At 40.1% G+C, this 26,548-nt stretch overlaps 10 protein-coding genes across 16 annotated transcripts; 4 read left to right on the forward strand and 6 right to left on the reverse strand.

Annotated features, from left to right (window-relative positions):
• Positions 1-108: 108 nt before the first annotated feature.
• On the reverse strand, positions 109-2,196 carry LOC148166122 (protein SPT2 homolog). Its single transcript, XM_088049118.1, has 3 exons — positions 1,995-2,196; positions 744-1,944; positions 109-696 (listed from the first exon to the last, which is right to left on the reverse strand). Exons 1-3 carry the CDS (start codon positions 2,052-2,054, stop codon positions 407-409), a joined length of 1,551 nt encoding a protein of 516 aa, XP_087905244.1. The 5' UTR covers positions 2,055-2,196; the 3' UTR covers positions 109-406.
• Positions 2,197-3,068: 872 nt separating this feature from the next.
• On the reverse strand, positions 3,069-4,520 carry LOC148166123 (lipase 1-like). The gene is made up of 5 exons (XM_088049129.1): positions 4,362-4,520; positions 3,624-4,316; positions 3,493-3,577; positions 3,300-3,442; positions 3,069-3,251 (listed from the first exon to the last, which is right to left on the reverse strand). The coding sequence occupies exons 1-5, from the start codon at positions 4,434-4,436 to the stop codon at positions 3,102-3,104; spliced, it is 1,146 nt and encodes a 381-aa protein (XP_087905255.1). The 5' UTR covers positions 4,437-4,520; the 3' UTR covers positions 3,069-3,101.
• Positions 4,521-4,591: 71 nt separating this feature from the next.
• Positions 4,592-6,121, reverse strand: LOC148166124 (lipase 3-like). 2 transcript variants are annotated; one of them, XM_088049121.1, is made up of 6 exons: positions 5,989-6,121; positions 5,627-5,940; positions 5,331-5,577; positions 5,140-5,289; positions 4,860-5,087; positions 4,592-4,814 (listed from the first exon to the last, which is right to left on the reverse strand). In XM_088049121.1, exons 1-6 carry the CDS (start codon positions 6,094-6,096, stop codon positions 4,665-4,667), a joined length of 1,197 nt encoding a protein of 398 aa, XP_087905247.1. In that variant the 5' UTR covers positions 6,097-6,121; the 3' UTR covers positions 4,592-4,664. The 2 variants fall into 2 exon arrangements, with proteins under 2 accessions (XP_087905247.1, XP_087905246.1); XM_088049120.1 differs by having other exon boundaries at positions 5,131-5,289.
• A 16-nt stretch (positions 6,122-6,137) lies between these two features.
• On the reverse strand, positions 6,138-7,642 carry LOC148166125 (lipase 3-like). Its single transcript, XM_088049119.1, has 4 exons — positions 7,440-7,642; positions 6,821-7,384; positions 6,619-6,774; positions 6,138-6,573 (listed from the first exon to the last, which is right to left on the reverse strand). Exons 1-4 carry the CDS (start codon positions 7,548-7,550, stop codon positions 6,190-6,192), a joined length of 1,215 nt encoding a protein of 404 aa, XP_087905245.1. The 5' UTR covers positions 7,551-7,642; the 3' UTR covers positions 6,138-6,189.
• Positions 7,643-7,886: 244 nt separating this feature from the next.
• LOC148166126 (lipase 3-like) lies at positions 7,887-11,108 on the reverse strand. 5 transcript variants are annotated; one of them, XM_088049126.1, is made up of 6 exons: positions 10,842-11,108; positions 10,512-10,797; positions 10,243-10,457; positions 9,954-10,197; positions 9,615-9,910; positions 9,090-9,173 (listed from the first exon to the last, which is right to left on the reverse strand). In XM_088049126.1, the coding sequence occupies exons 1-5, from the start codon at positions 10,944-10,946 to the stop codon at positions 9,618-9,620; spliced, it is 1,143 nt and encodes a 380-aa protein (XP_087905252.1). In that variant the 5' UTR covers positions 10,947-11,108; the 3' UTR covers positions 9,090-9,173; positions 9,615-9,617. The 5 variants fall into 5 exon arrangements, with proteins under 5 accessions (XP_087905251.1, XP_087905250.1, XP_087905253.1 ...); XM_088049127.1 differs by having other exon boundaries at positions 9,050-9,170; positions 9,834-9,910; positions 10,243-10,797; XM_088049122.1 differs by having other exon boundaries at positions 10,243-10,797.
• An 80-nt stretch (positions 11,109-11,188) lies between these two features.
• LOC148166127 (synaptotagmin-5-like) lies at positions 11,189-15,896 on the forward strand. Of its 2 annotated transcripts, XM_088049116.1 has the most exons (6): positions 11,189-11,316; positions 12,517-12,710; positions 13,609-13,839; positions 13,891-14,419; positions 14,466-14,897; positions 14,945-15,896. In XM_088049116.1, exons 2-6 carry the CDS (start codon positions 12,519-12,521, stop codon positions 15,250-15,252), a joined length of 1,692 nt encoding a protein of 563 aa, XP_087905242.1. In that variant the 5' UTR covers positions 11,189-11,316; positions 12,517-12,518; the 3' UTR covers positions 15,253-15,896. The 2 variants fall into 2 exon arrangements, with proteins under 2 accessions (XP_087905242.1, XP_087905243.1); XM_088049117.1 differs by lacking the exons at positions 11,189-11,316; positions 12,517-12,710 and adding an exon at positions 13,149-13,398.
• A 4,420-nt stretch (positions 15,897-20,316) lies between these two features.
• LOC148166128 (uncharacterized) lies at positions 20,317-21,911 on the forward strand. Its single transcript, XM_088049128.1, has 5 exons — positions 20,317-20,539; positions 20,587-21,125; positions 21,174-21,395; positions 21,451-21,713; positions 21,759-21,911. Exons 1-5 carry the CDS (start codon positions 20,465-20,467, stop codon positions 21,830-21,832), a joined length of 1,173 nt encoding a protein of 390 aa, XP_087905254.1. The 5' UTR covers positions 20,317-20,464; the 3' UTR covers positions 21,833-21,911.
• On the reverse strand, positions 21,804-22,717 carry LOC148166129 (histone deacetylase complex subunit SAP30 homolog). The gene is made up of 4 exons (XM_088049130.1): positions 22,612-22,717; positions 22,350-22,559; positions 22,086-22,301; positions 21,804-22,036 (listed from the first exon to the last, which is right to left on the reverse strand). The coding sequence occupies exons 2-4, from the start codon at positions 22,518-22,520 to the stop codon at positions 21,908-21,910; spliced, it is 516 nt and encodes a 171-aa protein (XP_087905256.1). The 5' UTR covers positions 22,521-22,559; positions 22,612-22,717; the 3' UTR covers positions 21,804-21,907.
• Positions 22,718-23,150: 433 nt separating this feature from the next.
• Positions 23,151-24,501, forward strand: LOC148166130 (alpha-tocopherol transfer protein-like). The gene is made up of 6 exons (XM_088048825.1): positions 23,151-23,318; positions 23,363-23,492; positions 23,557-23,809; positions 23,858-23,968; positions 24,016-24,118; positions 24,168-24,501. Exons 1-6 carry the CDS (start codon positions 23,177-23,179, stop codon positions 24,311-24,313), a joined length of 885 nt encoding a protein of 294 aa, XP_087904951.1. The 5' UTR covers positions 23,151-23,176; the 3' UTR covers positions 24,314-24,501.
• A 134-nt stretch (positions 24,502-24,635) lies between these two features.
• LOC148166131 (alpha-tocopherol transfer protein-like) lies at positions 24,636-26,438 on the forward strand. Its single transcript, XM_088048824.1, has 6 exons — positions 24,636-25,269; positions 25,314-25,473; positions 25,529-25,781; positions 25,831-25,941; positions 25,985-26,087; positions 26,134-26,438. The coding sequence occupies exons 1-6, from the start codon at positions 25,128-25,130 to the stop codon at positions 26,277-26,279; spliced, it is 915 nt and encodes a 304-aa protein (XP_087904950.1). The 5' UTR covers positions 24,636-25,127; the 3' UTR covers positions 26,280-26,438.
• Positions 26,439-26,548: the final 110 nt, after the last annotated feature.

Raw genomic sequence — 26,548 nt, forward strand, 5'->3', positions numbered from 1 at the left:
CGGCGCTAAAGTCCCCAAAATCTTCAAAAAAAAGAGCCATTTCCAGTTTTCCAAGAAGCAATTTTATTTCGGTTTTTAAATTGTTTGGAGACACGCAAAAAAGGACAGTTTATGAAAACCCATCGGAAACCCAATTTTTATTGCGGACATATTTCAGATACACCCTGTATGACAATTTTGGCCTTACATTACTATTCAAGAATACACTTATTTCACTGATGTATCTTTTAAATAAAACATTTAATTACCAATATACATGTATAATAAACGTGATATAATTTAATAAGATACAATAAACCATAAGAAAATTAAAAATTTCATCTTGCTTATAAATAATCAATTACTTATCACAAAGTCAACAATATGCCACAAATCACATTGTCTCAAATCCTAAGATAATCTCCCATTATAATTTCCCCTTCTTTTTCATTAAGGCTTTCCGTCGTTTCTCCTCTTCTTCTTTCTTCATATCTTCTAAATCCTCCATGATCCCAATCTTTGTGCTAATAACTTCTTCCCTCATTTGTTGTGCAAATGTAGATTCCATGTTGTCAACGTCCTCCTCCACATATCTATATTTAGATTTATCATAACCGAAAATTTCACTGATGTATTTGGAATAGTCTTCTTGTTCTTCAGGACCATCATCAATGAAATCGTCCATTTCAGAATCATAATCATCATCCAAGATTCTTCCTATAAAACAACAAGATTAGAAACTACAAGACAATAATAATATATACTTTTGTTTAATCGTTCTCGATTTTTCATTCTTCTAACATCTGCTGGTGGAAACTGTTTGGGTTTCCCATCTTTTTGAGGTAGTGATTTGGGTTTAAGATCTGGTGGTGGAAACTGTTTGGGTTTTAAATCCGCAGGCGGAAACTGTCTGGGTTTCACCAAAGGCGGGTTCTTTTTAAGTTGCATTTCTCTAGAATTGGGTCTCTCAGCTTCTTTCTTCTTTTCGAATTCTTTGCGTGGGACATTTGTTGAAGTAGTTGATCCACGTACGGTGGAAGAAACAGGCACATATTTTCTTTCAGTTTTAACGGGAATCGGTTTTTTTGCCAGCTCTGGAGTCTTGATACTACTTCCTGGAGCTTTTCTAACTTCTTTATTTGAGGTGTCTTTAAAAACCTTAACATTGGGCGCAGGTTTTTGAAGTTTAGGAATTTTATTAGACTCTGTTTCTGATAATGATAGTTTACCTTCTCTCCTATCTTTCCATTCTTTTTCCCTTTCCATTTCTTTCTTTTGCTTTTTTGTGAGCAACCGTTCTTCTTCCTTCGGTTTTTGCTCAATTACTATCGGCTCAAATTGTTTCTTTTCAGCTAGTTTTAATAAATCATTAAAATTCAGAGGTGGAGGCGCTGCTACTTTTGGTTTTTTAACAGGCGCTTCGTCCTGTTTCATTATTTCCTCTTCTTCCTCTTCTTTTAGCCTCTTTTTCCTTCTGTGTGGCATACTAGCTTCCAATTTCTCCCGTTCAATCGCAGCTTTGACTCTTTCTTTAGTACTATTTAAATCAGTGCTCACTTTCTTCTTATTCAAATTAAATTTCGGTTCATCCGGCATTTTACTGTATTTTTCCATCATTTTGTTGTAAAACGCCGCAGCTTCTTGTGAGACATAACCATAATCATCCTCATCTGGTTGAATAGGGCCTGCTAAAGTCACTGAGGTGTTATTAGAGTCTACTGCATCCTGTATAACCGATTGATTTGCCGATTTCGTTCGCTTTAGCATGACATTCACACGTCTCGTTGCTTTCTTATCTTTAGCCCTGAGAGCCAATAATTCCTCTTTTTTTCTATAAGCGACCATCTTCTTCTCCTTTTCTTCTGCTTCCTTTTTCGCCAAAAATTTCTTGATATTTTCAGACAGTTGTTTATTGCGTTGTTCCTTTTTCGGGGGCTCGAATTTCGTGCTGTAGCATCTGACACCCTTAAACAATACGATTCTGGAAAGTTTGGTAAACAGAATTGTGAGCTTACCTCTCTCTTGCCCGTTTTCTCGTTCTTCTGTGCAGTGTGAAGAAGCGCGCCGAAATCCATCTTTATTTATCGAGTTTTGGCGATTTTTACAGCAAAATGATCGAAATTAAACGATTTATGTCATGACATATTTACAACATACGTCGTACATATCGTCATTCGCCATTGACACTGAAATAATCATGAAATTATTCACAAATGGACACCAACGGTAGTGAATATCCCTAGATTGGTAACTTTCACTTGAGTCGATATAACAGGTCCCTCTCATAGTACAAAAAATATAGTTGTTGTCGCATATCATAGATGGCGACACGATCTAAATTCCTCAGTGGATTTTCCCGCTTTTTCATATGGTCTGAAATCGTCAACTAACCAACAAACTTGTGCAATAAACAACGAAAAGTAAGTGGCAGAATTTCTAGGTAAGAAGCAACATCTAACTGCACTCATCGTTTCACAGTTAACACTATGGCGGAAGCCGAAGAGTGTTTATCCCAAGAAGACCTTGAGGCGTTTGCTGATGAGTTCTCTGATGACTTACTCCCTGAAAAACGATTTTGGGAATTACCAGTACAAGACGTGGAAAGGGTTGCAGAAGACAAAATTGTTAATTTATCTAAAACAAGTCTCAAACAGAAGTACTTCCGCGTGTTTCGGAGAATGAAAGAAATCCGTCGAAATCCCTATATCGTGCTTGAAGTTATAAATGCCCAGCGAACCTCAAGTCCCACGTTTGATGAGCAAAACGTTCGACTTTTTGGAATCTATAAATATGTACCTAATGAGCATATTCTCTATAGCACAACAGCGCGTAATCCATGTATCGAAAACCCCGCAAAGATTAAACTTAATGTACTCAATCTCAAGGCTTGCCCTGTTATAGGGGCGCATGTGGCAATTTTCGGGGAACTCCGAATATCGCAGTTAGGGAACTACGTAATTGTAAATTTCTTCAGGGAAATCCCAGAGGAACAAGCATCAGAATATGAGTACGTCCTCAGAAAACAATTAGATGTGCGTTTAGGTCGATAGAAACTTGTTTAAAAACTGTATTTTTGTAATAAGATGATAAAAATTAAAAACATTTATTGATATTAATGTCTACTAGTAATGTAAATTCGTATCCAACAGCTTGTTCAACAACAAGGGAACGACGTCTTTTGCCAAAAGAAAATCGTAGTGGTTGAACGTTTTTCGCGGCACCAAATAATCCAACACGACATTCGGAAGTTTGCCTTTTAAAGTTTGCACATCCTAAAACGTCTCTAATATGAATACAGCTTTCAAAAAAAAAATTCTTACTTTAACAGATAATGTACTGTCGCCCGCTCCATAATACAAAGCAACCGGTGCTGTAACTTTACTCAAGTCGTACAGAGGAGGTTCCTCGCTACCGTAAACTTTGAGATTCTTCACCTTTCCATAGTCGAACTTTTGAAATTTACCTGAAACAAAGTCATCAAACTGTGGCGATAATTTCGGAGTTGAAATTTACCACTCTTTGCAAGCTGCGCGTAATGCACCACCTGTTTAACCGCCGCGTTTGAAGGGAAATTGGTCAAAAGTACGGGGATCTGGTGCTAAAAACACAAATTCGTGCTGTCTTTAGGTAAAATCTCCACTTACCAAGTCTACATTTTGTGATTTTATGACCAAAGTAAAGACCGTTTCGCACAGAAGTTTGTATCGTTCGTTTAAGCAGAACTGGGGCCCGATTTCTCTAACTATGTTCGTGTAAGGAATTTCGTACACTTCCATGTCTTCCGTCCCTTGAGAAATCCCATCAATTCCTTGGGTCATCCCGGTTAAAAACCTGTTGGGTGCATATTGCGTGATGGCAGATGGTGCCAACAGGTGTGCAAGTCTAATCTTATGGTTGTACTCGGGTCGGGTACTACCCATCACCAAAAAGGCCGAACTACCTTGAGAAAATCCCACGTAATAAAGACTGTTGTCTTTTTTAACATTCAGAATGTAATCAATCGCTGCCGGAAGGTCATAATACCCAATTTCGTGCCAACTGAAATCAAAGAACTTTTTACTGTCGCGGTGTGGATCCAATTTGACGTGTCCTCTGCAAAATGCGTTGCCTCTGGCATTTCCCAGCCAGACGTCGTAACCTGCATCCGCTAAGAAGAACGCCATGCTTCGATTGCCCATGTTCACAAACCCAGCAGAGGAGGAAAAGAGGCCGTGGTGAAGAAGAATGGCTGGTTTTGGAGTTTTCGAAGGGATGCGGTGGTAGGTGAGAATGTAGCCGTCTTCGGTGGTTATGTGGTGGAGTTCAGCAGGGTAGCCATGGTTCTGGATCATTTCGATCTTTTTCTGAATTAGTTAGAGTGAATGATGGACTAATTTACTTACGGGGTGTAGGCCCACGTCCGACTTTAGAGATGAACATGTGCTTAGAAAAATTATTGGAACTAGAACTTTTAGCATGGTGTTCGTTTAACACTGTTACTGTCCCACTTAATTGATCTTCATAGACTAGTAACATTGATTTTGATTAGATTGTTCATAAGAAGTAATTATAAGAACTGTGACATTGAAGAAATAGAGTGGTTTAGTGCAATTAGCACACAATTTACATTGAATTATTGCAGAAACACTGAAAAGAATTTAATTTATTCATTACTAGCTACTTTCTCTAATTCGACACAAACAATCTTAATAATTCAATATCTCATGTATAACTTCTTTGTACAGAAGATCAGACACGTCTTTACCATTAATAAAATCGTTGTGATTGAAATTCTCCAACTCCACTTTGTGAACTTTTACGACATTTGGAAGTGTTCGGGCGATCCGCTCCACATTCTATAACAACTGTTAAAAGTCTTCTCCTCAGTTTCAAGTCCTTACTTTTTCGTTAATAGTGTAGTCGTTCGCTGAGTAATACAAAGCGACAGGAGCTGTAATCCTTGAGACTTTATAATGAGGTGGTTCCCGACTCTTATACTTCTTCAAGTTTTCTTCAGCGCCCAAATCATACCATTGGAAATTCCCCGTCTTCATAAACTGAGTAATTTGCAACATTTGTTTACATGAACCTCCAGCCGGAGTGTTTGAGAAAATCAGCGACAACTCGCTCTGAAAAATCGGATGAAATGTGATCACTTCTTCTTAATTTTACCTTGTTGACTTGTTGGTGGTTGTAGCCATGGAAGAGGAAAGTGTGTTGAAGACACAGCTCAACAAACAGTGAGTTTTCGTTGCAGATACGTTTCAAGTAGTTTGCAATGTAACTATCTTCAGTTAGAACACTGTGTACGTTGAATAACTCAAAGATAATCTAGAAGAAATTAAATGGTTCGGTGTGGTGTCTTTACCAACTTGTAAAGGTGTTCTGAAGTGTTTCATAACAGTGAGCACTGGTCCTTTGGGGTCTTCGAGAAACATAGCCGGTGCTAGAGCGGTCATTAGTTTAATTTTTTCCATGTATTCAGGTCGTTCCGAAGCAAACATAAAAAACACCATTGTTCCTTGGGAATACCCTATGTAATGTAAAAACTCTTGTTGTGTGACGTCCAGAATGTAATCAATGAAGGCAGGAACGTCGTACGACCCGATTTCGTCCATACTAAAACGTTTTGTTAACAATAAAGAGGAATAAACGACGGAAAAGTTACCTAAAGTCCCAATAACTTTTGTTTTTATTAGAATCGAGGAACTTATGTCTTCGGGAGTTGGTGGTGCCTCGAGCGTTACCCAACCACACATCGTAACCCCGATCGACTAAAAGAAAACTCAACGCTTTTTCCGGGCCGAGATTCACAAAGTCGATGGAACTCTGGGAAAAACCATGCATGAAAAGAACGGGGGTTCTTTTCTTCGTTGTTTTGACGCGCCCATGTGGTATTCTATGCAGAGTTAGAATGTAGCCGTCTTCAGTGACCACTTGGTGAGTTTCCAGAGGGTATCCGTACGTTTCCAACAGTGCTTTCTTTAAATTCCAAAGATACAACGATTGTAGTTATCAGTACTTACGTACAATGTCCAAGTCCGCGTATGGATGCTTCGGTTTGGTACCATTAAAGACCTCGATCAAAAGAATTGATAGGAAAATTACGAGCACTGGTAAAATGTGTTTGGTGCTCATATTGTAACCGTGAAATGTTTATTAGTTTTGGCAAAACAAGATAAAGATAACAAAGTTGACCTTTATTGCATTTATTTAGTCGAAAGAAAAGAATTAACGCGCGTGTGCTGTTGTTATTTCATTAATAACATTGTTATATAACAAATCGACAACATTTCGCGCCCACAAGAAATCCAAATGATTAAACTGAGCCAGTGGTACACTGTTCAAAGGAACCTTGTTGGGTAGCTGGTCGGCCAACTCAAAAACATCTTCCACGGCGTTTAACCAATCATTATTACCATAATAAAAACTCATGGGGGCTGTAATCTTGGACACGTCATACAGAGGAGGCGTCTCTTGATCATACTTCACTTTATTTCCATCCCCGTAGTCATACTGTGCGAATTTCTGCGATCGCATCCCTTGAATAAAATGCAGGACTTGTTTGATTGAACAACCGGCCGGGGCATTGGAGGTGATCACTGGAATAAAATCCTAGAAAAAGAACTGAGTGCGGAAGCAACACTTGTGAGTTTTTACCGGTTCGATCTGTCCATCGAAACCTCCGATGATGTTGAGTATCCAAACACAAATCTCCTGGTAACGCGAGCCCTCACTGCAAAGAACGTTACCTAATTCCGAAACGAGCGGGTGGTGTGGAAGAAACTCGTTAATTTTAAGAACTTGTACCAACGTCTAGACTGGCGATGTTAAATTAATCCAACGAGTTGAAGATACTCACTGTGATTAAGTCGTAGCCATCAACCACGGGGGCTATGAAGGGGTTGGGCATGTTCCCCACGTAAGCAACAGGGGAAAGCGCCACCATTAAGTGCACTTTTGCGTTGTATTCCGGTTTTTCACTCGCCATCACGAAGAAAATCGTCGTTCCTTGCGAGTGACCAACATAAGAGATCTTCTTCGTTTGGGTCGTTTCTAAAACGTAATCGACACAAGCGGGCAAATCGTAAATCCCGATTTCGTGGAAACTAAAATCGAAGAATTTCTCAGGGTTCACGTCAGGGTCTATAGTGGAGTGTTTGCGTGACCAAGTGGTACCTCTTTGGTTACCCAACCACACATCATAGCCGGTGTCTGCAAGAAGTAACCCGAGTGCTTTTCCAGGTCCCATGTTTATCCAGTCCACGGAGCTACTAAGCAGACCGTGCATGAGGAGAATGGGGGGATGGGGGCCTTCGGTTGTATTCCGACCACGAGGGATTCGGTGGAGAGTCAAAATGTAACCGTCGGAGGTTGTGACTTGATGGGTTTCCATGGGGTAGCCGTATTTAGCGGCTAATTTCAGCTTGAAATGAATAAATTAGACAGTTTTGGGGACGTGATAGAATGAGGGAACTAACGATGTCTAAACCGGCGTCTGGGTGCAGTCCGTGTGCTAAACAGACCCACAACGTACACAAAACAAGAACTAGCAACATGATGATGGGTGCGAAAACCAATTGCGGGCTCATGGTTTGATTTGGTTTTTATAACTTTTGAGTGAAGCGCAATGGGAGCACGCATTATCCGATTTGTATCTCATGGTATTAGTATAATCCGGCGAATAAATTGGTTTTTGATGTGAAACCTTGAAAGACAGGACATGACAATTTTGACCGGGTAATTACAATTTTTTACAATATTGTGAGTTTTTATGTTGGACGAATTGTTTTAGAATGTACCTATTTTATAATATTGTCCGACAGTGTCAAGGTTAAAACTTTTTCAGTCTCTCCGATAGTAGAACTGTTTTTTTTTTCAATAAATAAACAATAAGCGAATGAGTTTATTTTTGCGCTTTACATCATTCAATGTCGCTTCATCAGACTCGTGACTTTCCTGTACACAAGTTCCGGTGCTCTTATTCCAAAAACGTAATCCAAGTGATTGAACGATTCGTCCGCCACTAAAAATCTTCGTTTCGGACTACCCAAGCCGTTGTACAATCTATCAACGTCGATTTTCCCCGCCAACCAATCATTGTTGCTATAAAAAAGATAAACCGGAGCCGTTATTTTCTTCAGATCGTAATCAGGAGGCACAAGCGAGGCATATTTCTGTACGTTCCCCAAAACCCCATAATCAAACTGTCTAAACCGCCCCGAATTGATTTCCTGTGCGTAGTGCAAAAACTGCTTCGTTGAAGCTCCAGCCGGTGTGTGTCCACTCAAAATCGGCAAAAGACTAGCATTCATCTCCCTGGGACTAAACCCACAAACGGCAAAAAGCGCATTGGTACAAAGAACCTGAGTGAAAGCCTCGTCTCCGCAAAGAACATTACCACCCATCGCGATGAATTCCGTGCTGGGTAAAAACTCACGAATTCCTATCAACTTGAGCAAAACCGACAAAGGTTCAGACCAAAACGCCACAACTCGCAATAAGGGACTCGTCAAATGATTCATGAACGCCACAGGAGCCAAACTAAAATGAGCTTTAATCTTGGAGTTGTACTCAGGGCGCGTCGACGACATCACATAAAACGCCGTAGCTCCTTGAGAATGACCGATGTGGAACAAATCTCTCCTCTGGGTCTTTTCCAAGATGAAATCGATCATAGTGGGGAGGTCGTAGTAACCAATTTCGTGCCAGCTAAAGTCCCAGAATTTCTCAGAAGACTCTGGATCGAATTGGGTGTGATTGCGAGAGAGTTTGTTACCGCGAGCGTTCCCCATCCAAATATCGTAGCCTTGATCGGCTAGTAAGTACGCGAAGCTTTTCAAAGGGCCGGTGATGATCCAATCGGCTGAAGAACAGAGGAGACCGTGGTGGAGGAACGCGACTTGAGAGCTTTTGTTGCAAGGAATGCGGTGCAGGGTTAGGATGTAGTTGTCAGGGGTGGTGACGTGGTGCTCTTCACATGGATAGCCGTACTTGGTGATGAGCTCAGGCTGCAAAGTTTTGCCATATTTATTATCTTATTGGAAATTGACGTACTCACCACAGAGAGCCACGAATCTTCATTCTCACTCTTTAACTGGAGTTTGTCGGAAAGAGTCAAGGGCTGGACTGCTCCGGTAACGAAAAGCACCAGTAATTTATACATTGGGACGTTGCCAACTTCACAATTTAAGACAGAGTGTTGAGTTTGTCTGCTTGAATAAAATAATACGGACAAACATTTTAGTACAATTGTAAAACGATTTAACTGAGCATTTGTGATATTTGCTAATCGATTTTACACGGTCAGGCATACGCTGTGATGGTTTCCTTGATGAATCGAGATTTTGGAGATTCCGGATTTATTATTTTAGATAAATTGACATAAACATGCGGTTGCCGTTATTATTTATTCATTTATACATCAAGAGATAGAGTGGGAATGTTTTTTAAAACTTTGAACGGAAAATTTATCAAATATTGTGTTCAGATTTCTAGTGCTTGTCAGTTTTAAAACCTGTGAACTCAATTTGTTCAAGTTTTTGTGGTATTCAAACCGATAAGATAAAAAAAGTGTTTAACATATTAGAAGAACAGTACAGAATCCTTGAACTTCAATTCAACAAATCCTTTCTTTATGTTTATTTAAGCAATACCTTTCAATGCCTTGTCATTAGACTAATAATTTTATTGTACACGAGTTTAGGCGCCTCAATTCCGAACATGTAATCCAGATGATCAAATGTCGAGTCAGCAACCAAAAATTTTCCTTTGAGGCTCCCAAGTTTTTTAGCAAGAATATCAACATCTCTATAGGAGGAAATCCAGTCATTCCTGCTGTAAAAGAAATACATTGGTGCCGTAATCTTACTAACATCGTAATCTGGAGGCTTCCACTGGTGATAGCGTTTAAAGTTTGCAAATATTCCATAGTCAAACTGTCGAAAATGGCCTAAAATCAATTATTATTCGACGTTAACTTAGTGATTACAAACCTGAATTAATTTCGTGCGTAAAATGCGCGATTTGTTTCGTCGAACTCCCTGCAGGAACGTGTGCTAAAATTAACGGAAGAAGTGTAGTGTTGAGTTGTTTCGGATTGAATCCACAAATGGCAAAAAGCGAGTTGCTGCACAAAATCGTAGTAATCTTGTTGATCCCACAGAGTTTTTGGCCCAAAATACTAACAACTCCGTCCTTTGGAAGCAACTCGTTCAAGTTGAGCAGACTCATCACGTTCTAAAAGAAACTTCAATGTTTAGACCCAGTTAATGGGATTTTTACCTCTAATAAAAAGTCTTGTGTCGCCAAGAGTCTAAGAATTGGACTGGTCATGTGTCCAACGAAAGCCACCGGTGCTAAACTAAACTGTGCTCGAATCTTATCGTTGTACTCTGGTTTAAGAGAACACATGACGTAGAAAACGGTAGTACCTTGTGAGTGAGCTACGTAGAAAAGATTCTTCTTGTTTGTGGTTGAAAGGATGTGATCGATCATAGCTGGAAGATCGTAAACGCCAATTTCGTGCCAGGAAAAGTTCCAGAATTGTTTACAGTTGGGGTCTAAGTGGGTATGATTGCGCGAATATCGATTCCCACGGGCGTTTCCTAGCCATACATCGTAGCCTTCGTCGTTGAGGAGGTACCCGAGGCCGTGGTGGGGGCCTGTTATTATCCAGTCGGCTGAAGAAGCGACAATTCCGTGCATTACAAGCACCGGACCTTTGGAATGTTTGCATTGTTTGGGAGGAAGGATTCTATGGAGCGTTAAAATGTAGCCATCTTCGGTGGTAACGTGGTGGACTTGTACGGAGCGGTTGTACTTGGCGATGATTTCCGGCTACAATCCCAAGATAACAAGTGACAACTGAAGAGAATTCTTACCACAGTGGCGTTAACTTCATCTTGAAGCGAAGCCGGAAGAGATCGAAGATCGAGGGAAGCATAGGTGGCTTGAAAGAAAAGAAATATACACACTTTTAAGAGCATTGTTATCAAATTTTCGACAGTGGTGGAGTTTTATAGACTTTGTGAAGGTTATCAAAGTGGTTGCAACACAAAACAATAGCATTTCTTATTAATATTATTTGGACTTTCATTTTATTAATCCAATAAATTCGTTTATCTGTGTTTGATACAATTACACCTTGTCTAGAGATATCAGAGCGAAGCGTCCCGACGCTTACCGATGCTGTTGAGCTTTCGGGATAAGCTTCCTCCCGATTCCCATTCATTTTCATGTACCGGATTCGCGTAGGTTTACAAGGTTTTTCACAGTACGCGTAAACAAGGCAAATCATTGAAACAGCTGTTGTCCAATTTTCCGACTTGTAGGAAATTATTTGCGACGCAGCTTCTGGTAAGTATTGGAATTTGTTACGTTCATTTTATTTCTTCTGCAAGACAATAAATTGTTTATTATGTACCAACAAATTTGCGCATTTTAGTAACTTGAATTTTCAACTAATTGCGGTTGTTCAAATCAGATATTAATCATTGATGTTGATTAATTTACATATATTAATGTATTTTAGGTAATAATAGGACACGTAGTTTAAAAAGTTTTGTGTTTCTCATGGCATATTTGTTTGTAAAATATGGAAAAAAAATTCTACGAGCGTGCGTTAAATGTAAATTAACGAGATGAGAAATTACCGTTTTGTTTTGATGAAGTTGTTTCCTTTCAAAAGACTTTCAACACATTTCATACAGTTGGATTATTGTAATGTCCATCCAAGGTCACCAATTTCAATTTGTGATCAATATAATTCGTTCCTCTTGCAAATTGTCAATTAGGTTTTGGGGTACAAGACGATCGTGTAAGTTGTCACTCTAAAAAAACAACTTTTTAAACAACAATCGCATCGGAGGGAAATTTCACTTCATTGGAACATTTTTAAGGGCCCGCACTAATTAATTACGTAAAACTGATGCACATGGACTGTCAAAATTGTCAAAATTGACAAAAGTTGGAATCTTGAAAAACTAGCTTTGGTAATTTTGAGATGACAAGGTTGGTAGTGTTTTCCGCCAGAATTTGGCATTTGTTAATTTTGACATGAGATTTGCTGTGTATTAAAGTTAGCTAATTTGTTAGTGGGAGCCCTTAAAAGTGTGAAGTGAAGTGAAATTCCCCTCAGATGCCCTCAATGTCATAATACGATCGCCTTTTGTACCGCAAAACCCAATCTACGTAACATCGCCATTGTAGCATTTGCAGCAGGAACACGACGAAATTTTTAGAATTTTTATAAGACAAGATACCAAGAAGCAAACTCTAACGATTTCTTCGGAAATTCTAAGACAATAATTTAAAAATGAAAGGGAAGACGTTTCAACTATGTAAGAAAAATCCGTTTCTAAAGAATACCCGCATAAATAAAATTCAATTATTATGACGTCAATGACAGCCCCCCATATCGCAAGTTGAATATTGATTGTGATAAAATACAAGATAACCAATCACTAAAAGCGACTAATAATGTGTTACGCCATCTAATCGTTAATCACGTCTTTTTATTTTATTTATTCAATTAATTTATTGAAATAATATTTTCAGAAATGGTGGCTTCTGCAGTATTGGGAGCCGCAGTTGGTACCGGAATGGCACTGTTCATAGCAATGACGATAGTAGTTTATCGTTACTACAGTCAGCGCAGAAAAATTAAGGAATGGGACTCGTTAGATCGAATGCCTTTTTCCACTTGCTCCATGAAAGTTGTTAATAAGCCAATTTACGCACTTGCACAAACGGTAAGTCATTATAAGTTTTAATAATGTATTAAAAAAAAATCAGATTCTGAGTTATTGCATGTGTAGAAATGAATTGAATTTGAAAGTAGAGTCCCCGTGCACTTGGATCGTTTGATGCAAGGTAGAGATACATCAAAATAATGTCAAGGACTCGGTGCAAAATCGTTAAATAAATGATTCCCCGAAGACATCTAACATCATCAATTTGTCTCTCTCTCTCTCTCTCTTTACATTGTCGTTCTTCATCAGACAACAGTCCAATTAAGAAGCGAATACAATTGACGAACGAAACAATTGAACCTCCCCTGTGGTAATGGACGAGAAAAACAAAATCAAAAATTGCGAATTTTGGCAGAAGATTCCTTTTTTTTTTTGGTGCGTTGAGAGCTTTCGCCGTAGCGTAGGTCGTAGCTGCACAAACCTGTTGAGCCCGGGCGAAATACGACGTCTCGCTGAGCTTTCAGTATGTCGGAGCGCGTCCAATCGAGCTGTACCCGGAATCTCCGGAACTGAAAAAATTCCGTGATGTTTGTTAATGATGTCTGGAATGGGACCTGCCAGTTGTTGGGTGACGCACAAAAGACTGGAATCTTGGGCTAAGGCGGCGAAGAATAAAGCGCTGGGGGCAGGCAAAGCCAACACACGTGAAAATGGAAGCAATACAAATTGTAGCAATAACAGCGGGGAGGTATTGTTTATTGTTTACACGATGAGTGTTGTACGCACGTTCGCGGGGGATCGATACACTCTTGGAGATGATGACGGGAAACTGGGATTAATTGGGATGGAACTGGGGGGATTGAGACAACAATTTAGGGGAAATAAATTAGGTGGAATGTGCCCGAATCCTCTCGTTAATTAGTTCGAATAAAACAATCAAAATGCGTTTATTTTACAGGAATTCAACGTAGCGAAGGAGCAGCATGTCATTCAACCACCTCAAAACGCATTAGCTCAAGAATTAACGGCCGAATTAATGAAAATGCCACTGGAATTATGTTCCGCCGCTGTTCAAAGTTCTCATCCATTGCAGCATCAATCGAAATCTTACCCCGGAGGACAACCGATTTTATGCAGGACACCCAGCATTTCTTCGCAAAGCAGTTTGGACAGCAGCACGTCAAGACAGGTAAAACTGAAAAATTAACATTTTCAAAGTAGCGCACTTTTTCTCTTCCAGGGTCATAGAGGCTCATCCCCTCAAATCCGTACCTTTGCACCTGATGGTAAGACACCTGTCCATCAAGAAGCCAGTCATACCTCCAGTTACCCTCTCCGAAATACCAGCCGCTCGCCTTCACCTCTCCGTGCTGCCTCGCTCGATATTCGTTGTTCTTCTCCTGGAACATCCACAATCAGTGGAGAGGAAATCCGCACCCCGTCGCCATCGCAATCCAGTTTGGCTTCGTTAACAGGGACTTCAGTTAGTTCTTGTAACTCGCCCATTCCACCATCGCCGAGGACTGTAGGCCTGGGACGGTGTCTATCGCCGTTGTTAATTCCACCTCCGAGGACTAATACGCCGGAATTGAATGCGACAGCGCCTCCAGCAAGTCCGTTAGGCGCCATCCAACCAGATTTGTACTTGAGAAAAGACGGACCGTTGTTCATCGGGAGTAGTCCGAAAGGGGGGCCTAGTTTGGGGCGATTGCACTTTCGATTAAAGTACGATTTTGACCGGAGCGATTTAGTGGTACATTTAATAGAAGGTAAGTGAATAGATTAAAATTGAGCAAATTCTGCATTCTTTCGTAGCTCACGACCTAGCCGGAAGCGACCAAGGAGGCTTCAGCGACCCCTACGTGCGCTTAGTTCTTTTACCTGAGGTGGATTCACGTAAACGCCAAACGACAATTCGTCGCAACGATCCGAACCCATTTTTCGATCAACATTTTAAATTTCCAATCAGTCATGAGGATTTACAGTCCAAGACGCTCATTCTTCAGGTCTTTGACTATGACCGGTTCTCGCGAAACGATATTATTGGAGAAGTTAGAATGAGCATGGGCGAGTTTGACATCACCTCGAGCCTCGAAGTTTGGGGCGACATCACCAAAAACAAGAAACCCCCAGAAGAGATGCAAGAAATTTTGATATCGTTAAGTTACTTGCCGTCGGCGGAGAGGTTGACGGTGGTGTTGTTGAAGGCGAGGAATTTATTCTTGCCGCAAGAGAAAGAAAGCTTAGGTAAGAGACAAACTAGAGGAAAAATTTGGGTAATTTTCTTTCTTCAGATCCGTTTGTGAAAGTCTATCTTCTCGTCAACGGGAAGAGGATAAAGAAGAAGAAAACCGCATCGCGAAAGGGCAGTTGCAACCCTGTATGGAACGAAGCTTTGACCTTTAGTCTTTCTGCGTCCAATGTAACTAATGCTGCCATAGAGATATGCATAATGGATCAAGCAAACGACTTAATCGGCAGTAACCCTTTGCTGGGCTGCTGCATCATCGGCCCTAAAGAGTCCGGCCCTGAGCGTGACCATTGGTTTGACATGACTCAAAGTCCAAGAAAAGCCATTGCGCTGTGGCACACAATGAGGTAAATTTCAAGATTGTGCTCAATTTACCGGTACATTATATTCAAGAGGAAAATAAAAAAGAAGACGAAAGGAGAAGGGCCTACATGTCCACATTTTAATGTTGTTGTATGTTATACGTGACCATATAATTAAATGTTACTAAATTAAGTTAAAATTGGCTTTGTTGGAATGTTCAAACTTGTATGTACAACAGAACTGACTAAGCAAAGAAAACTACATGTGTCCTTTTGAATGTGTTTACAAGACAATCATTTTATTTAATGAGTATTTTTTTAATTCTAAGAAATGATCAAAAAGCTGTCTAAAGGATATTTATATTTGATATTGTCATTCTTTTAACACGAAATCTAATCATTGCACTTTGCATACCTAACTTGTGAATTTAAAGTAACAAAAAAAAAAAACGCTTAAGTCGACATCAGGGATGTTAAAACCCAAAATATAAATCTTATGATGTCCCTCTTATACTTATGATGAATGTGGCTATATCATATTTACATTTACTAATAGTATATAAATTATAACGTAAATATCTTAAATCTATTTATATCTAACTGTATATGGGACTGTTTTACATTTTCATATTTATTTAAACTTATATGAAATATGATTCAAAGTAATTCTCCACTGTGTTTTTTTTTGAGATGTGACCCATTTTTTTATTGTAAACATTGTACCTAAACGATTGTTGCAATAAATACTGAATATATTCTAAAATTTTATTTTTTATTTGTGCGAAATAAATATGTAGATAACCTACATTTAATACATATTTTCTCTTCTTTCTGTTCTACAAACCACGCCCTTTCTTTAGGGCACACCTACACTTTTTCAGGCTACCCTGAGGCGTCTCCTTCAAGCCACGTCTAAAGTTGTTTTTTTAACATAGCGCATCCACCATTTTTTAAACGTGACGCGCCTCCTCTTCTAAAAACCGCGCCCCCTCTACCTAAAACAACGCCTCCTCTATTTAAAACCACGCCTCCTTGTGCAAAAACCACGCCTCCTCTACTTAAAACCACGCCTCCTCTACTGAAAACCACGCCTCCGCTTTTAGGCCACGCCTCCTCTTCTAAAAACCGCGCCCCCTCTACCTAAAACAACGCCTCCTAGTCTAAACCACGCCTCCTTGTGTAAAAAACCACGCCTCCTCTATTTAAAACCACGCCTCCTTGTGCAAAAACCACGCCTCCTCTACTTAAAACCACGCCTCCTCTACTTAAAACCACGCCTCCGCTATTTGGACCACGTCCCCTCTTCTAAAAAAAAGTCCCCTCTACTTAAAACCACGCCTTCTACTTAAAACCACGCCTCCTTGTGTAAAAACCACGCCCCCTCTACCTAAAACCACACCTCCTCATCTAAAAACCACCCCTCCTCTACTTAAAACCACGCCTCCGCTATTTAGACCACGTCCCCTCTACTTAAAACCACGCCTCCGCTTTTAGGCCACGCCTCCTCTTCTAAAAACCGCGCCCCCTCTACCTAAAACCACGCCTCCTAGTCTAAAAACCACGCCCCCTCATCTAAAAACCACGCCTCCTCTATTTAAAACCACGCCTCCTTGTGTAAAAACCACGCCTCCTTGTGTAAAAACCACGCCTCCTCCACTTAAAACCACGCCTCCTCTACTTAAAACCACGCCTCCTCTACTTAAAACCTCGCCTCCTCTACTTAAAACCTCGCCTCCTCTACTTAAAACCACGCCTCCTTGTGTAAAAACCACGCCTCCTCTACTTAAAACCACGCCCCCTCTACCTAAAACCACAACCTCCTCATCTAAAAACCACGCCCCCTCTACCTAAAACCACACCTCATCTAAAAACCACGCCCCCTCTACTTAAAACCACACCTCCTCGGCTAAAAACCACGCCTCCTATACTTAAAACCACGACCCTCTACTTAAAACCACGCCTCCTTGTGTAAAAACCTCGCCTCCTTGTGTAAAAACCACGCCCCCTCTACCTAAAACCACACCTCCTCATCTAAAAACCACGCCGCCTATACTTAAAACCACCCCTCCTCTACTTAAAACCACGCCTCCGCTATTTAGACCACGTCCCCTCTTCTAAAAACCACGTCCCTTCTACTTAAAACCACGCCCCCTCTACCTAAAACCACAACCTCCTCATTTAAAAACCACGCCCCCTCTATTTTAAACCACGCCCCCTCTACCTAAAACCATGCCTCCTCATCTAAAAACCATGCCTCCTCATCTAAAAACCACGCCTCCTTGTGTAAAAACCACGCCCCCTCCTCTACTTAAAACCACACCTCCTCATCTAAAAACCACCCGCCTCTACTTAAAACCACCCCTCCTCTACTTAAAACCACGCCTCCGCTATTTAGACCACGTCCCCTCTTCTAAAAACCACGTCCCCTCTACTTAAAACCACGCTCCTCCACTTAAACCGCGCCCCCTCTACTTAAAACCACGCCTCCGCTTTTAGGCCACGCCTCCTCTATTTAAAACCACGCCTCCTTGTGCAAAAACCACGCCTCCTCTACTTAAAACCACGCCTCCGCTATTTGGACCACGCCTCCTCTTCTAAAAACCGCGCCCCCTCTACCTAAAACAACGCCTCCTCTATTTAAAACCACGCCTCCTTGTGCAAAAACCACGCCTCCTCTACTTAAAACCACGCCTCCTCTACTGAAAACCACGCCTCCGCTTTTAGGCCACGCCTCCTCTTCTAAAAACCGCGCCCCCTCTACCTAAAACAACGCCTCCTAGTCTAAACCACGCCTCCTTGTGTAAAAAACCACGCCTCCTCTATTTAAAACCACGCCTCCTTGTGCAAAAACCACGCCTCCTCTACTTAAAACCACGCCTCCTCTACTTAAAACCACGCCTCCGCTATTTGGACCACGTCCCCTCTTCTAAAAAAAAGTCCCCTCTACTTAAAACCACGCCTCCTCTACTTAAAACCACGCCTCCTTGTGTAAAAACCACGCCCCCTCTACCTAAAACCACACCTCCTCATCTAAAAACCACCCCTCCTCTACTTAAAACCACGCCTCCGCTATTTAGACCACGTCCCCTCTACTTAAAACCACGCCTCCGCTTTTAGGCCAAGCCTCCTCTTCTAAAAACCGCGCCCCCTCTACCTAAAACCACGCCTCCTAGTCTAAAAACCACGCCCCCTCATCTAAAAACCACGCCTCCTCTATTTAAAACCACGCCTCCTTGTGTAAAAACCACGCCTCCTTGTGTAAAAACCACGCCTCCTCCACTTAAAACCACGCCTCCTCTACTTAAAACCACGCCTCCTCTACTTAAAACCTCGCCTCCTCTACTTAAAACCTCGCCTCCTCTACTTAAAACCACGCCTCCTTGTGTAAAAACCACGCCTCCTCCACTTAAAACCACGCCTCCTCTACTTAAAACCACGCCTCCTCTACTTAAAACCTCGCCTCCTCTACTTAAAACCTCGCCTCCTCTACTTAAAACCACGCCTCCTCTTCTAAAAACCGCGCCCCCTCTACCTAAACCACGCCTCCTCGTCTAAAAACCACGCCTCCTTGTGTAAAAACCACGCCCCCTCATCTAAAAACCACGCCTCCTCTACTTAAAACCACGCCTCCTCATCTAAAAACCACCCCTCCTCTACTTAAAACCACGCCTCCGCTATTTAGACCACGTTCCCTCTACTTAAAACCACGCCTCCGCTTTTAGGCCACGCCTCCTCTTCTAAAAACCGCGCCCCCTCTACCTAAAACCACGCCTCCTAGTCTAAAAACCACAAAACCACGCCTCCTTGTGTAAAAACCACGCCTCCTTGTGCAAAAACCACGCCTCCTCCACTTAAAACCACGCCTCCTCTACTTAAAACCACGCCCCTCTACTTAAAACCGCGCCCCCTCTACCTAAACCACGCCTCCTCGTCTAAAAACCACGCCTCCTTGTGTAAAAACCACGCCCCTCATCTAAAAACCACGCCTCCTTGTGCAAAAACCACGCCCCTCTACTTAAAACCACGCCTCCTTGTGTAAAAACCACGTCCCCTCTACCTAAAACCACACCTCCTCATCTAAAAACCACGCCGCCTCTACTTAAAACCACCCCTCCTCTACTTAAAACCACGCCTCCGCTTTTTTTTAGACCACGTCCCCTCTTCTAAAAAAAACGTCCTCTCTACTTAAAACCACCCCCCTCTTAAACCGCGCCCCTCCACTTAAAACCACGCCTTCGCTTTTAGGCCACGCCTCCTCTTCTAAAAACCGCGCCCCCTCTACCTAAACCACGCCTCCTCGTCTAAAAACCACGCCTCCTTGTGTAAAAACCACGCCCCCTCATCTAAAAACCACGCCACCTCTGTTTAAAACAACGCCTCCTTGGCTTAAAACCACGCCTCCTCTATTTAAAACAACGCCTCCTCTACTTAAAACCACGCCTCCTCTATTTAAAACCACGTCTCCTCGTCTAAAATTCACGCCTCCTCTACTTAAAACCACGCCTACTCTTTTTTTTAAACCCCCACTTTCGTTTCGCCAAACCACGCCTTCTCCACTTTAAACCACGCCTCCTTTTCTTCAAACCACGCCCTCTCTTTTCCAAAACCACACTCATTTTTCCTCTAAACCATGCCTTATTTTCTTCAGGACATGCTTCACACCGCGCCTTTTTTCTTCTCTTCTTTTTTCTACATACCACGCCCTTTCTTTAGGGCACATCTACTCTTTTTCAGGCTACCTCTTTTCCTTCAAGCCACGTCAAAAGTTGTTTTTTTAACATAGCGCATCCACCATTTTTTAAACTTGACGCGACCACCATTTTACAACTTGACGCATCCACTATTTCAAACTTGGTGCATTTTTAATTGTTCGATTTCAAGATAAGGATAAAATTTAAATTAAAAATCTAAAACTTTAATCGGCCATAATAACTCTATTATTTATTTCTTACCGTACGTGGAGTTTGAGCACAGTTTTGGATTCTGCGAGAAATTCTGCGTAAAATAAGCGCCAATAGTTTAAGATGGCTTCGTTAATAAGCGAGATATCGACCAAATTAGATTTGAACACTTTTTCGAAAAAATTTAAATTTCAAATTCAGCACTACGCACCCTACACTTCTTATCGGTTTAAGGCTAACGGGATGAAGGTGTTGAGGGTTCTAACCTCAAAACTTCACAAAGTCTTGGCGTTTGTGGTTATGTCGACACAGCATGGTAGCAACCTGTGGTAGCAACGCTGCCTAGAAGATACAATAATAATGTCAAAAATTCGTGAGACCCTTGTCACAAACTGCGAAAAAAAGTTTCTAAATAGGTGTCTCGTCGATTGGAACGTAAGTCGAACAATTCCTTCATCAAGCACTCCTAATTATTTTTTTAGAGGTTAGACGGCCGGAGTTTTGACGAGTTCCGCCAACTGAAAATCGAATTTGGCAGGGACTGGGGCGCGTGTTTCGTTTCCTTGGGCAAAACTCGTGTCTTGGCTCAGACGTCGTGCGAAATTCAACAGCCAAAATCGTCCAGACCCAGTGAAGGAATTTTAAATTTAAACATTGAGTTGAATCCTTTAGCAGCACCACATTTTGAACCTGGCAGGCAGACCGACTTGTCAGTTCAATTAAACAGACTTTTAGAGAAGTGTGTCAAAGACTCAAAAGCTGTTGATCTTGAATCACTGTGTATTAAAACAAATGAGAAAGTTTGGGCGTTGAGAGTGGATGTAAATGTGCTCAACCATGAAGGTAACGTTTTGGATTGTGCTTCAATTGCGACGTTGACTTCTTTGGCGCATTTTCGACGACCTGATGTGACGTGTGATGGAGAGGAGTTTATCATCCATAGCTTTCAGCAAAGGGATCCTATACGGACTGTTATTCACCATTATCCAGTGTGTATTACTTACTCCTTATTCAATGGAGGGTAAGAAATTTCAGCCATTTTAGAGTAGATTCTAATTTAATCTTGCAGACAAGTTATTGTGGCTGATCCAAACTTAACTGAAGAAGGTTCTGCAGATGCTTCATTAGTAATTGGTTTGAACAGTTTTAAGGAGCTATGTGGTCTTCATTTAGGGGGCAAAGTGGAACTGAGCCCCCATGTTATTTTAAACACGGTGGTAAAGGCCATTAGTCGTGTCAGCACTGTTATTAATGAGATAAAAGAGGCGGTACGAATTGATACAGAATTGAGGTCTGTTCAATTTCTTGTTTTTATAATATTTGAAGGAAATTTTTCCGTTTTTCAGAAATAAAAAGGTGTCTTTGGGCTTTCACTTGGAAAAAAAACCAACCACAAAGTCAAGTATTCCTCAGTCAGCTATTCCAAATCTCTGGAAGGATACAAAGAAGAAAACTAAAAGGGAAAAAAGGACGTTAGCGAAAGAACCAGCTAAAACTGTTGAACTGATTGATTCTGCGTCAGCAGAACATGTTCCCACTGACGAAAACATAACAGAGTGGATACATGATGATAGTGATGATGATCTAGTGATAATAGAAGCGCCTAAAGGTAGAAACAACAAATGTGTACAAATAAAACAGTTTTTGTTTTCAGAGCAAATAGATCTCAGAGATACAGACAGTGAAGAAGACGACGTGATAATTTTGGATATGAAAATGTCAACATGAAGTTTTATTAGGTAATGTAGAAATGATCATTTCCTCATAAAAGTAATAAGTATAAAAGATTAAAAAATTGATATCTCAAGTTGCATCATTATTTATACCATTCTTTTGGTCCAATTTATTGCTGTTGGTTTTAACTGTGTAGATAAAGAATGTGACAACTTCCTTTTCCTTCACTTGGATAGTTTTGAAGTGTTTCATCAAAGTCTAAAATGAAATAAATTTAGAGTTGTTAAAAATTGTACAACATGCTCACATCTGCAAGCTGCGCCTTGTTCAATCCCGGCCTAGCTGAGACCTTATAGTGCCTCTTGTACCTCCTCAGAGTGTTCACCCCCAATTGGAACAAATCCACTTCTGGCACATCAGTATCAGTTTCATTGCTATCGTCCTCTGAATCTTTCCTCCTCCTCTTTGTCCTGGCACACTGGATGATCATCTTATGGTAATCGCAGATATAAATATGTTTGGCCTAAAGTTACAACATAAACAACAACACAGTCACATCTGTCAAACATACTGAACTATCAATTCCCAATTCCAGCCTTCTTTGGGTTACAGTTTTTTGGATTCGCTTGCTGTACGATGCGTTACCTGCGACTTTGTTGCAGCGTTCGTTGTTTTCTATTAAGCAACAAATTTGGTCTGTTGGCCCTCGGGAATCTTCTTCGCCGGTACTAAAACCGTTCATTTTTTGACAAACTTACACGTCGTGGGGAAATTTAAACATCTGCGGTGGAAAATTCGAGTTAACACATTTCTAGGCTCGAAAACAAACGTACGGGGCTCTTCAGCGTCCTCACAGATTCGTAAACTTGGGCAAATGAAGACGACGAAATTTGACATTTGATCTCTGACATTTGTCAGGCGTTGGAAACGTTTGGTGGGTAATGTAGAACCCTAACTTAATGGTAAAAACTTTGGGTCTATAGATGGCAGCACTACATAAAAATTCAAAAAATTGGCAAATTTCAATTTATTTCTCATTTAACGCAGATTTTCACGTGGAATTCAAAACCGTGGTCGTAATTCTCGTACGTAGAAAATTACTGAAAGCCAAAAAAATGTGAATCCAAAATTGATGTCAATTTGAAAATTTTTTAGAAATGAAAAATTAAAATTTATTTTCAGGTAGCTTAAACGAGTAAATATGGTGGTTTGAAGGGCACAGGTAAATTTTGAAAGACCTTGATCCTTGTTCATTGGACCTACGTGGAAAAACTAGTCGTGATCTCATTTGCATCGTCTTTTTTTTATTAAAAACTTATTTATAAATAATTATTTATTTATTTATTTAAAGTTACATATTAAAAAGCTTTAAAGTAAATCATAAACTTTAGAAACGCCATGGAGATCTTCCAAAGCAGCGACGATCTCTGGGAGCAAGTCGTCAAGAAATCCAACAAATCTCTGAAGACGTTAGATGAAGATGTAGCTTTGTTAGACGACTGGTTGAAGAATCAGCCTCACCTCCCACAGGGTTTACTAAGTGAGTGTTAAGTACCACCAGTGCAAAAAGTAACGTAGTTTCAGATACAAACAGTCTACGCAACTTTTTGCTTCTCAACAAATTCAGCGTGGAAGTAGCCAAACAGAAGATTGATAACTACTTTACTTTGAGAATCAAATTTGAAGAGATTTACGGAATACAACGAGATATTTTGTAACGTGGTGTAAAAAATCCTAAAAAAATAGAAAGGAAAGTTGTATAGATATTTTATTTCCAGATTTTTGGTGCCAAGTTCCAAACTCACGACCGAGATGTACAGAATTGGATACCACAAATTTAAAAACAGCGACTTGGTCGATCTTTACGAGCCTTTATCGCAAATCAAGCGACTTCTTACGGTACAGGACTTGAGATTACGAACGGATGTAATGTATGGAGATGTTCTTGTTGGGGATTTCAAGAAACTTCCACTTTCTGCAGTTTTGAAAGTAACACCAGTTCAAATTTACAGAGGTGTAAAACTCTATGAGGTATTAAAACGGAATGATTTTTCCTCCGTTGAAATTTCTTGGTTTTAGAACGTTTATTCCATGCGCCTGAAGGCCGTCTACATTATCAATCTACCATTGTTTGCAAGGTCTGTTTTGGCAATCTACAAAAAAGTTATGAAGCCTAAGCTCTTTGAAAGAGTACGTAAAAAACTTCAAAAGTACTTAATTAGTCTGTTTTTTCTAAGATTCATGTTCTTGAGGACGCGGAGACCTTAAAAGAACTGCTACCGTTAGATTTGTTGCCTGGAGAGTTTGGGGGCGAAGGACCATCACTTGTTACTCTTGAAGGTAAACTGTGAGGTGTTAAGTATATCAAATAGTAAACAAGTGTCTTTAGAAGCTTTAAATAAATTGTACGACCAAAATTCCGAACTGTTTGAGCGTTTGGATCAAATGACTGTAAATGAGAGTCTTCGACCAGAACGAGAGAATGAAGATAATTTCGGTGTTTATGGAAACTTCAAGAATCTTGAAGTAGATTGAGTGTTAAAAACAGAATTTGACTTCTTTCTACATGTCCATTTAAAGGGAATTTAACATTGTTGTCGTTCACACATGGGTGCATTTTGTGTCTTTAGTCCCATTGTATGGTTTTTTCATTTAGATCCAATAGTTTGTTTAACTTGTTTTAATTGTCTTGTCGGCAATAAAAAATAAAAGTTTTAATTGAACCTAATTAATAAAACCTTGACAAGCATGCGTGCTTTAGTTTGACTTTGAAACTGATGAATACAAAATAAAAACTTGTTCAGCCAAGTTCAATGTAAAATTGAGAGAATGAAATGATTTCAGTGACTATTTGACCATACTAAACTGTCGTAGAGATACAGCTATAGTTTGGATTAACGATTAGCCCAGTTTATCCGCCGCGTATTGATCACATTTCAACCACTTATTAAAGTCATTAGCCTTCATGTCCAAGCCATTGTTTTAGAAAAGACACTCCGCCAACCTTGACGCTAGGGTCTTTACATCGTTCGACCTTTCATTTAACATGAAATAAAACATGAATTGATCACATTTACATACTTTTAATGTTTTTATTGTTGTTTACCCAAAACTAAAGCAGCTACCGGATTACCCTCAAATTCTAAATAGTTTTAAACGTACATCGCTCAGTCTAGTTTATTGTCGCACATAAAATCTTTATAGACTTATTCGACCTTTGCGTCTTCATCATTTCAGGCATATTACCAAGAACCAATAAAAATTTACATTAGCATACATCTTTTTTAATTAGGCAAAGTAAATAAATATCACCAAGATTCCTACCAGCCAGTTTAAGCAAAGTACCGCCATGGGCGTCTTCCAAAGCACCGACGATCTTTGGGAAAAAGTTATGAAGAAGTCCAATAAAACCATGAAGTCTTTGGATGAAGACGTAGCTTCATTGGACAAGTGGTTAAAGAGTCAGTCTCATCTCCCACAGGATTTATTAAGTGAGTGTTAAATATTGTTAGTACAAGAAGTAACGCAATTTCAGATACCAACAGTTTACGCAACTTTTTGCTTCTCAACAAGTTCAGTGTGGAAGTGGCCAAACAAAAAATTGATAGTTATTTTACTCTGAGAGTCAAGTTTGAGGAGGTGTATGGGAAATGCCATCCAAAGTTGGAGTTCAATAAGATTTTCTGTAATTCGGTGTAAATACAGATCTATACATAAAGATAAGCAGAAAAATTAATGAAAGTCTTCCAGGTACGCGGTGCCAAGTCTTAAACTCAGTAAAGAAATGTACAGAATTGGATATTTCAAATTTAAGGATGAGAGTTTGGTGGACCTCTTCGAGCCTTTGTCGCTCGTCAAGCGACTGTTAACGATGCAAGACTTGCGATTACGAACAGATGTGATGTATGGTGATGTTCTTGTTGCGGATATCAAACATACACCTATTTCCATTCTTGCAAAAGCAATTCCGTCTTTGATTTACAGGACTGTACAACTATATGAGGTACCATAATGAAGCGATATTTTCTTCCTTATTTGATTTTATTTTCCAGAAAGTTTATTCCATCCCTCTTAAAGCTGTTTACGTCATCAATGTACCATCGTTTGGTCACACGATATTGTCACTTTTCAAGGCAGTTATGAAACCCAAACTCTTCGAACGAGTATGTAAAAATCGTAAGAAGTCTTCTCTAGTGTTGGTTTTAGATTCATATTGTTGGTGATGCTGATATCATGAAAGATTTAATACCGTTAGATTTGTTGCCTCATGACTTTGGAGGAGAAGGACCTGCGTTGGCTACTATTGAGGGTAAACTTTAAATTGTTTCGGGTGTTTAGTACTCAACTGTTTTTAGAGAGTTTGGATGAATTGTATGAAGAAAATTCGAAACTGTTTTCATGTTTGGAAGAAATGACTATAACCGAGAGTCTCAGATCGCAATCGCGAAATGACGATGTCTTTGGTATTTATGGCAACTTCAAGAAGCTTGATGTGGATTAAGTGAACATTTTTTAGTTAATTTCATGTGCATAATAATACATTTAAGCACAAAAAAGTTTTGTATCTTCTTATTTTATCTCCCACAAAATGTTCGCTGCTATTTAGAAATTTTGACTATGCAGTGCATTAAATTAGCTAGTTAATAAACTTTTTGTAGCATTTCTGTCTTTTATTAAAGAACTATAATAATAAAAATCAATGAACAAAAAAATAACATTTGATTTTAAACTGCGCGCTTGTCTGTTAGTTGGATTGTCTTTGACCAGAGG

Source organism: Gnatocerus cornutus, unplaced genomic scaffold (genome assembly GCF_029298725.1).
Source record: "Gnatocerus cornutus isolate USDA-ARS CGAHR unplaced genomic scaffold, icGnaCorn1.1 ctg00000023.1, whole genome shotgun sequence".
Classification (NCBI taxonomy): Eukaryota; Metazoa; Arthropoda; class Insecta; order Coleoptera; family Tenebrionidae; genus Gnatocerus; species Gnatocerus cornutus.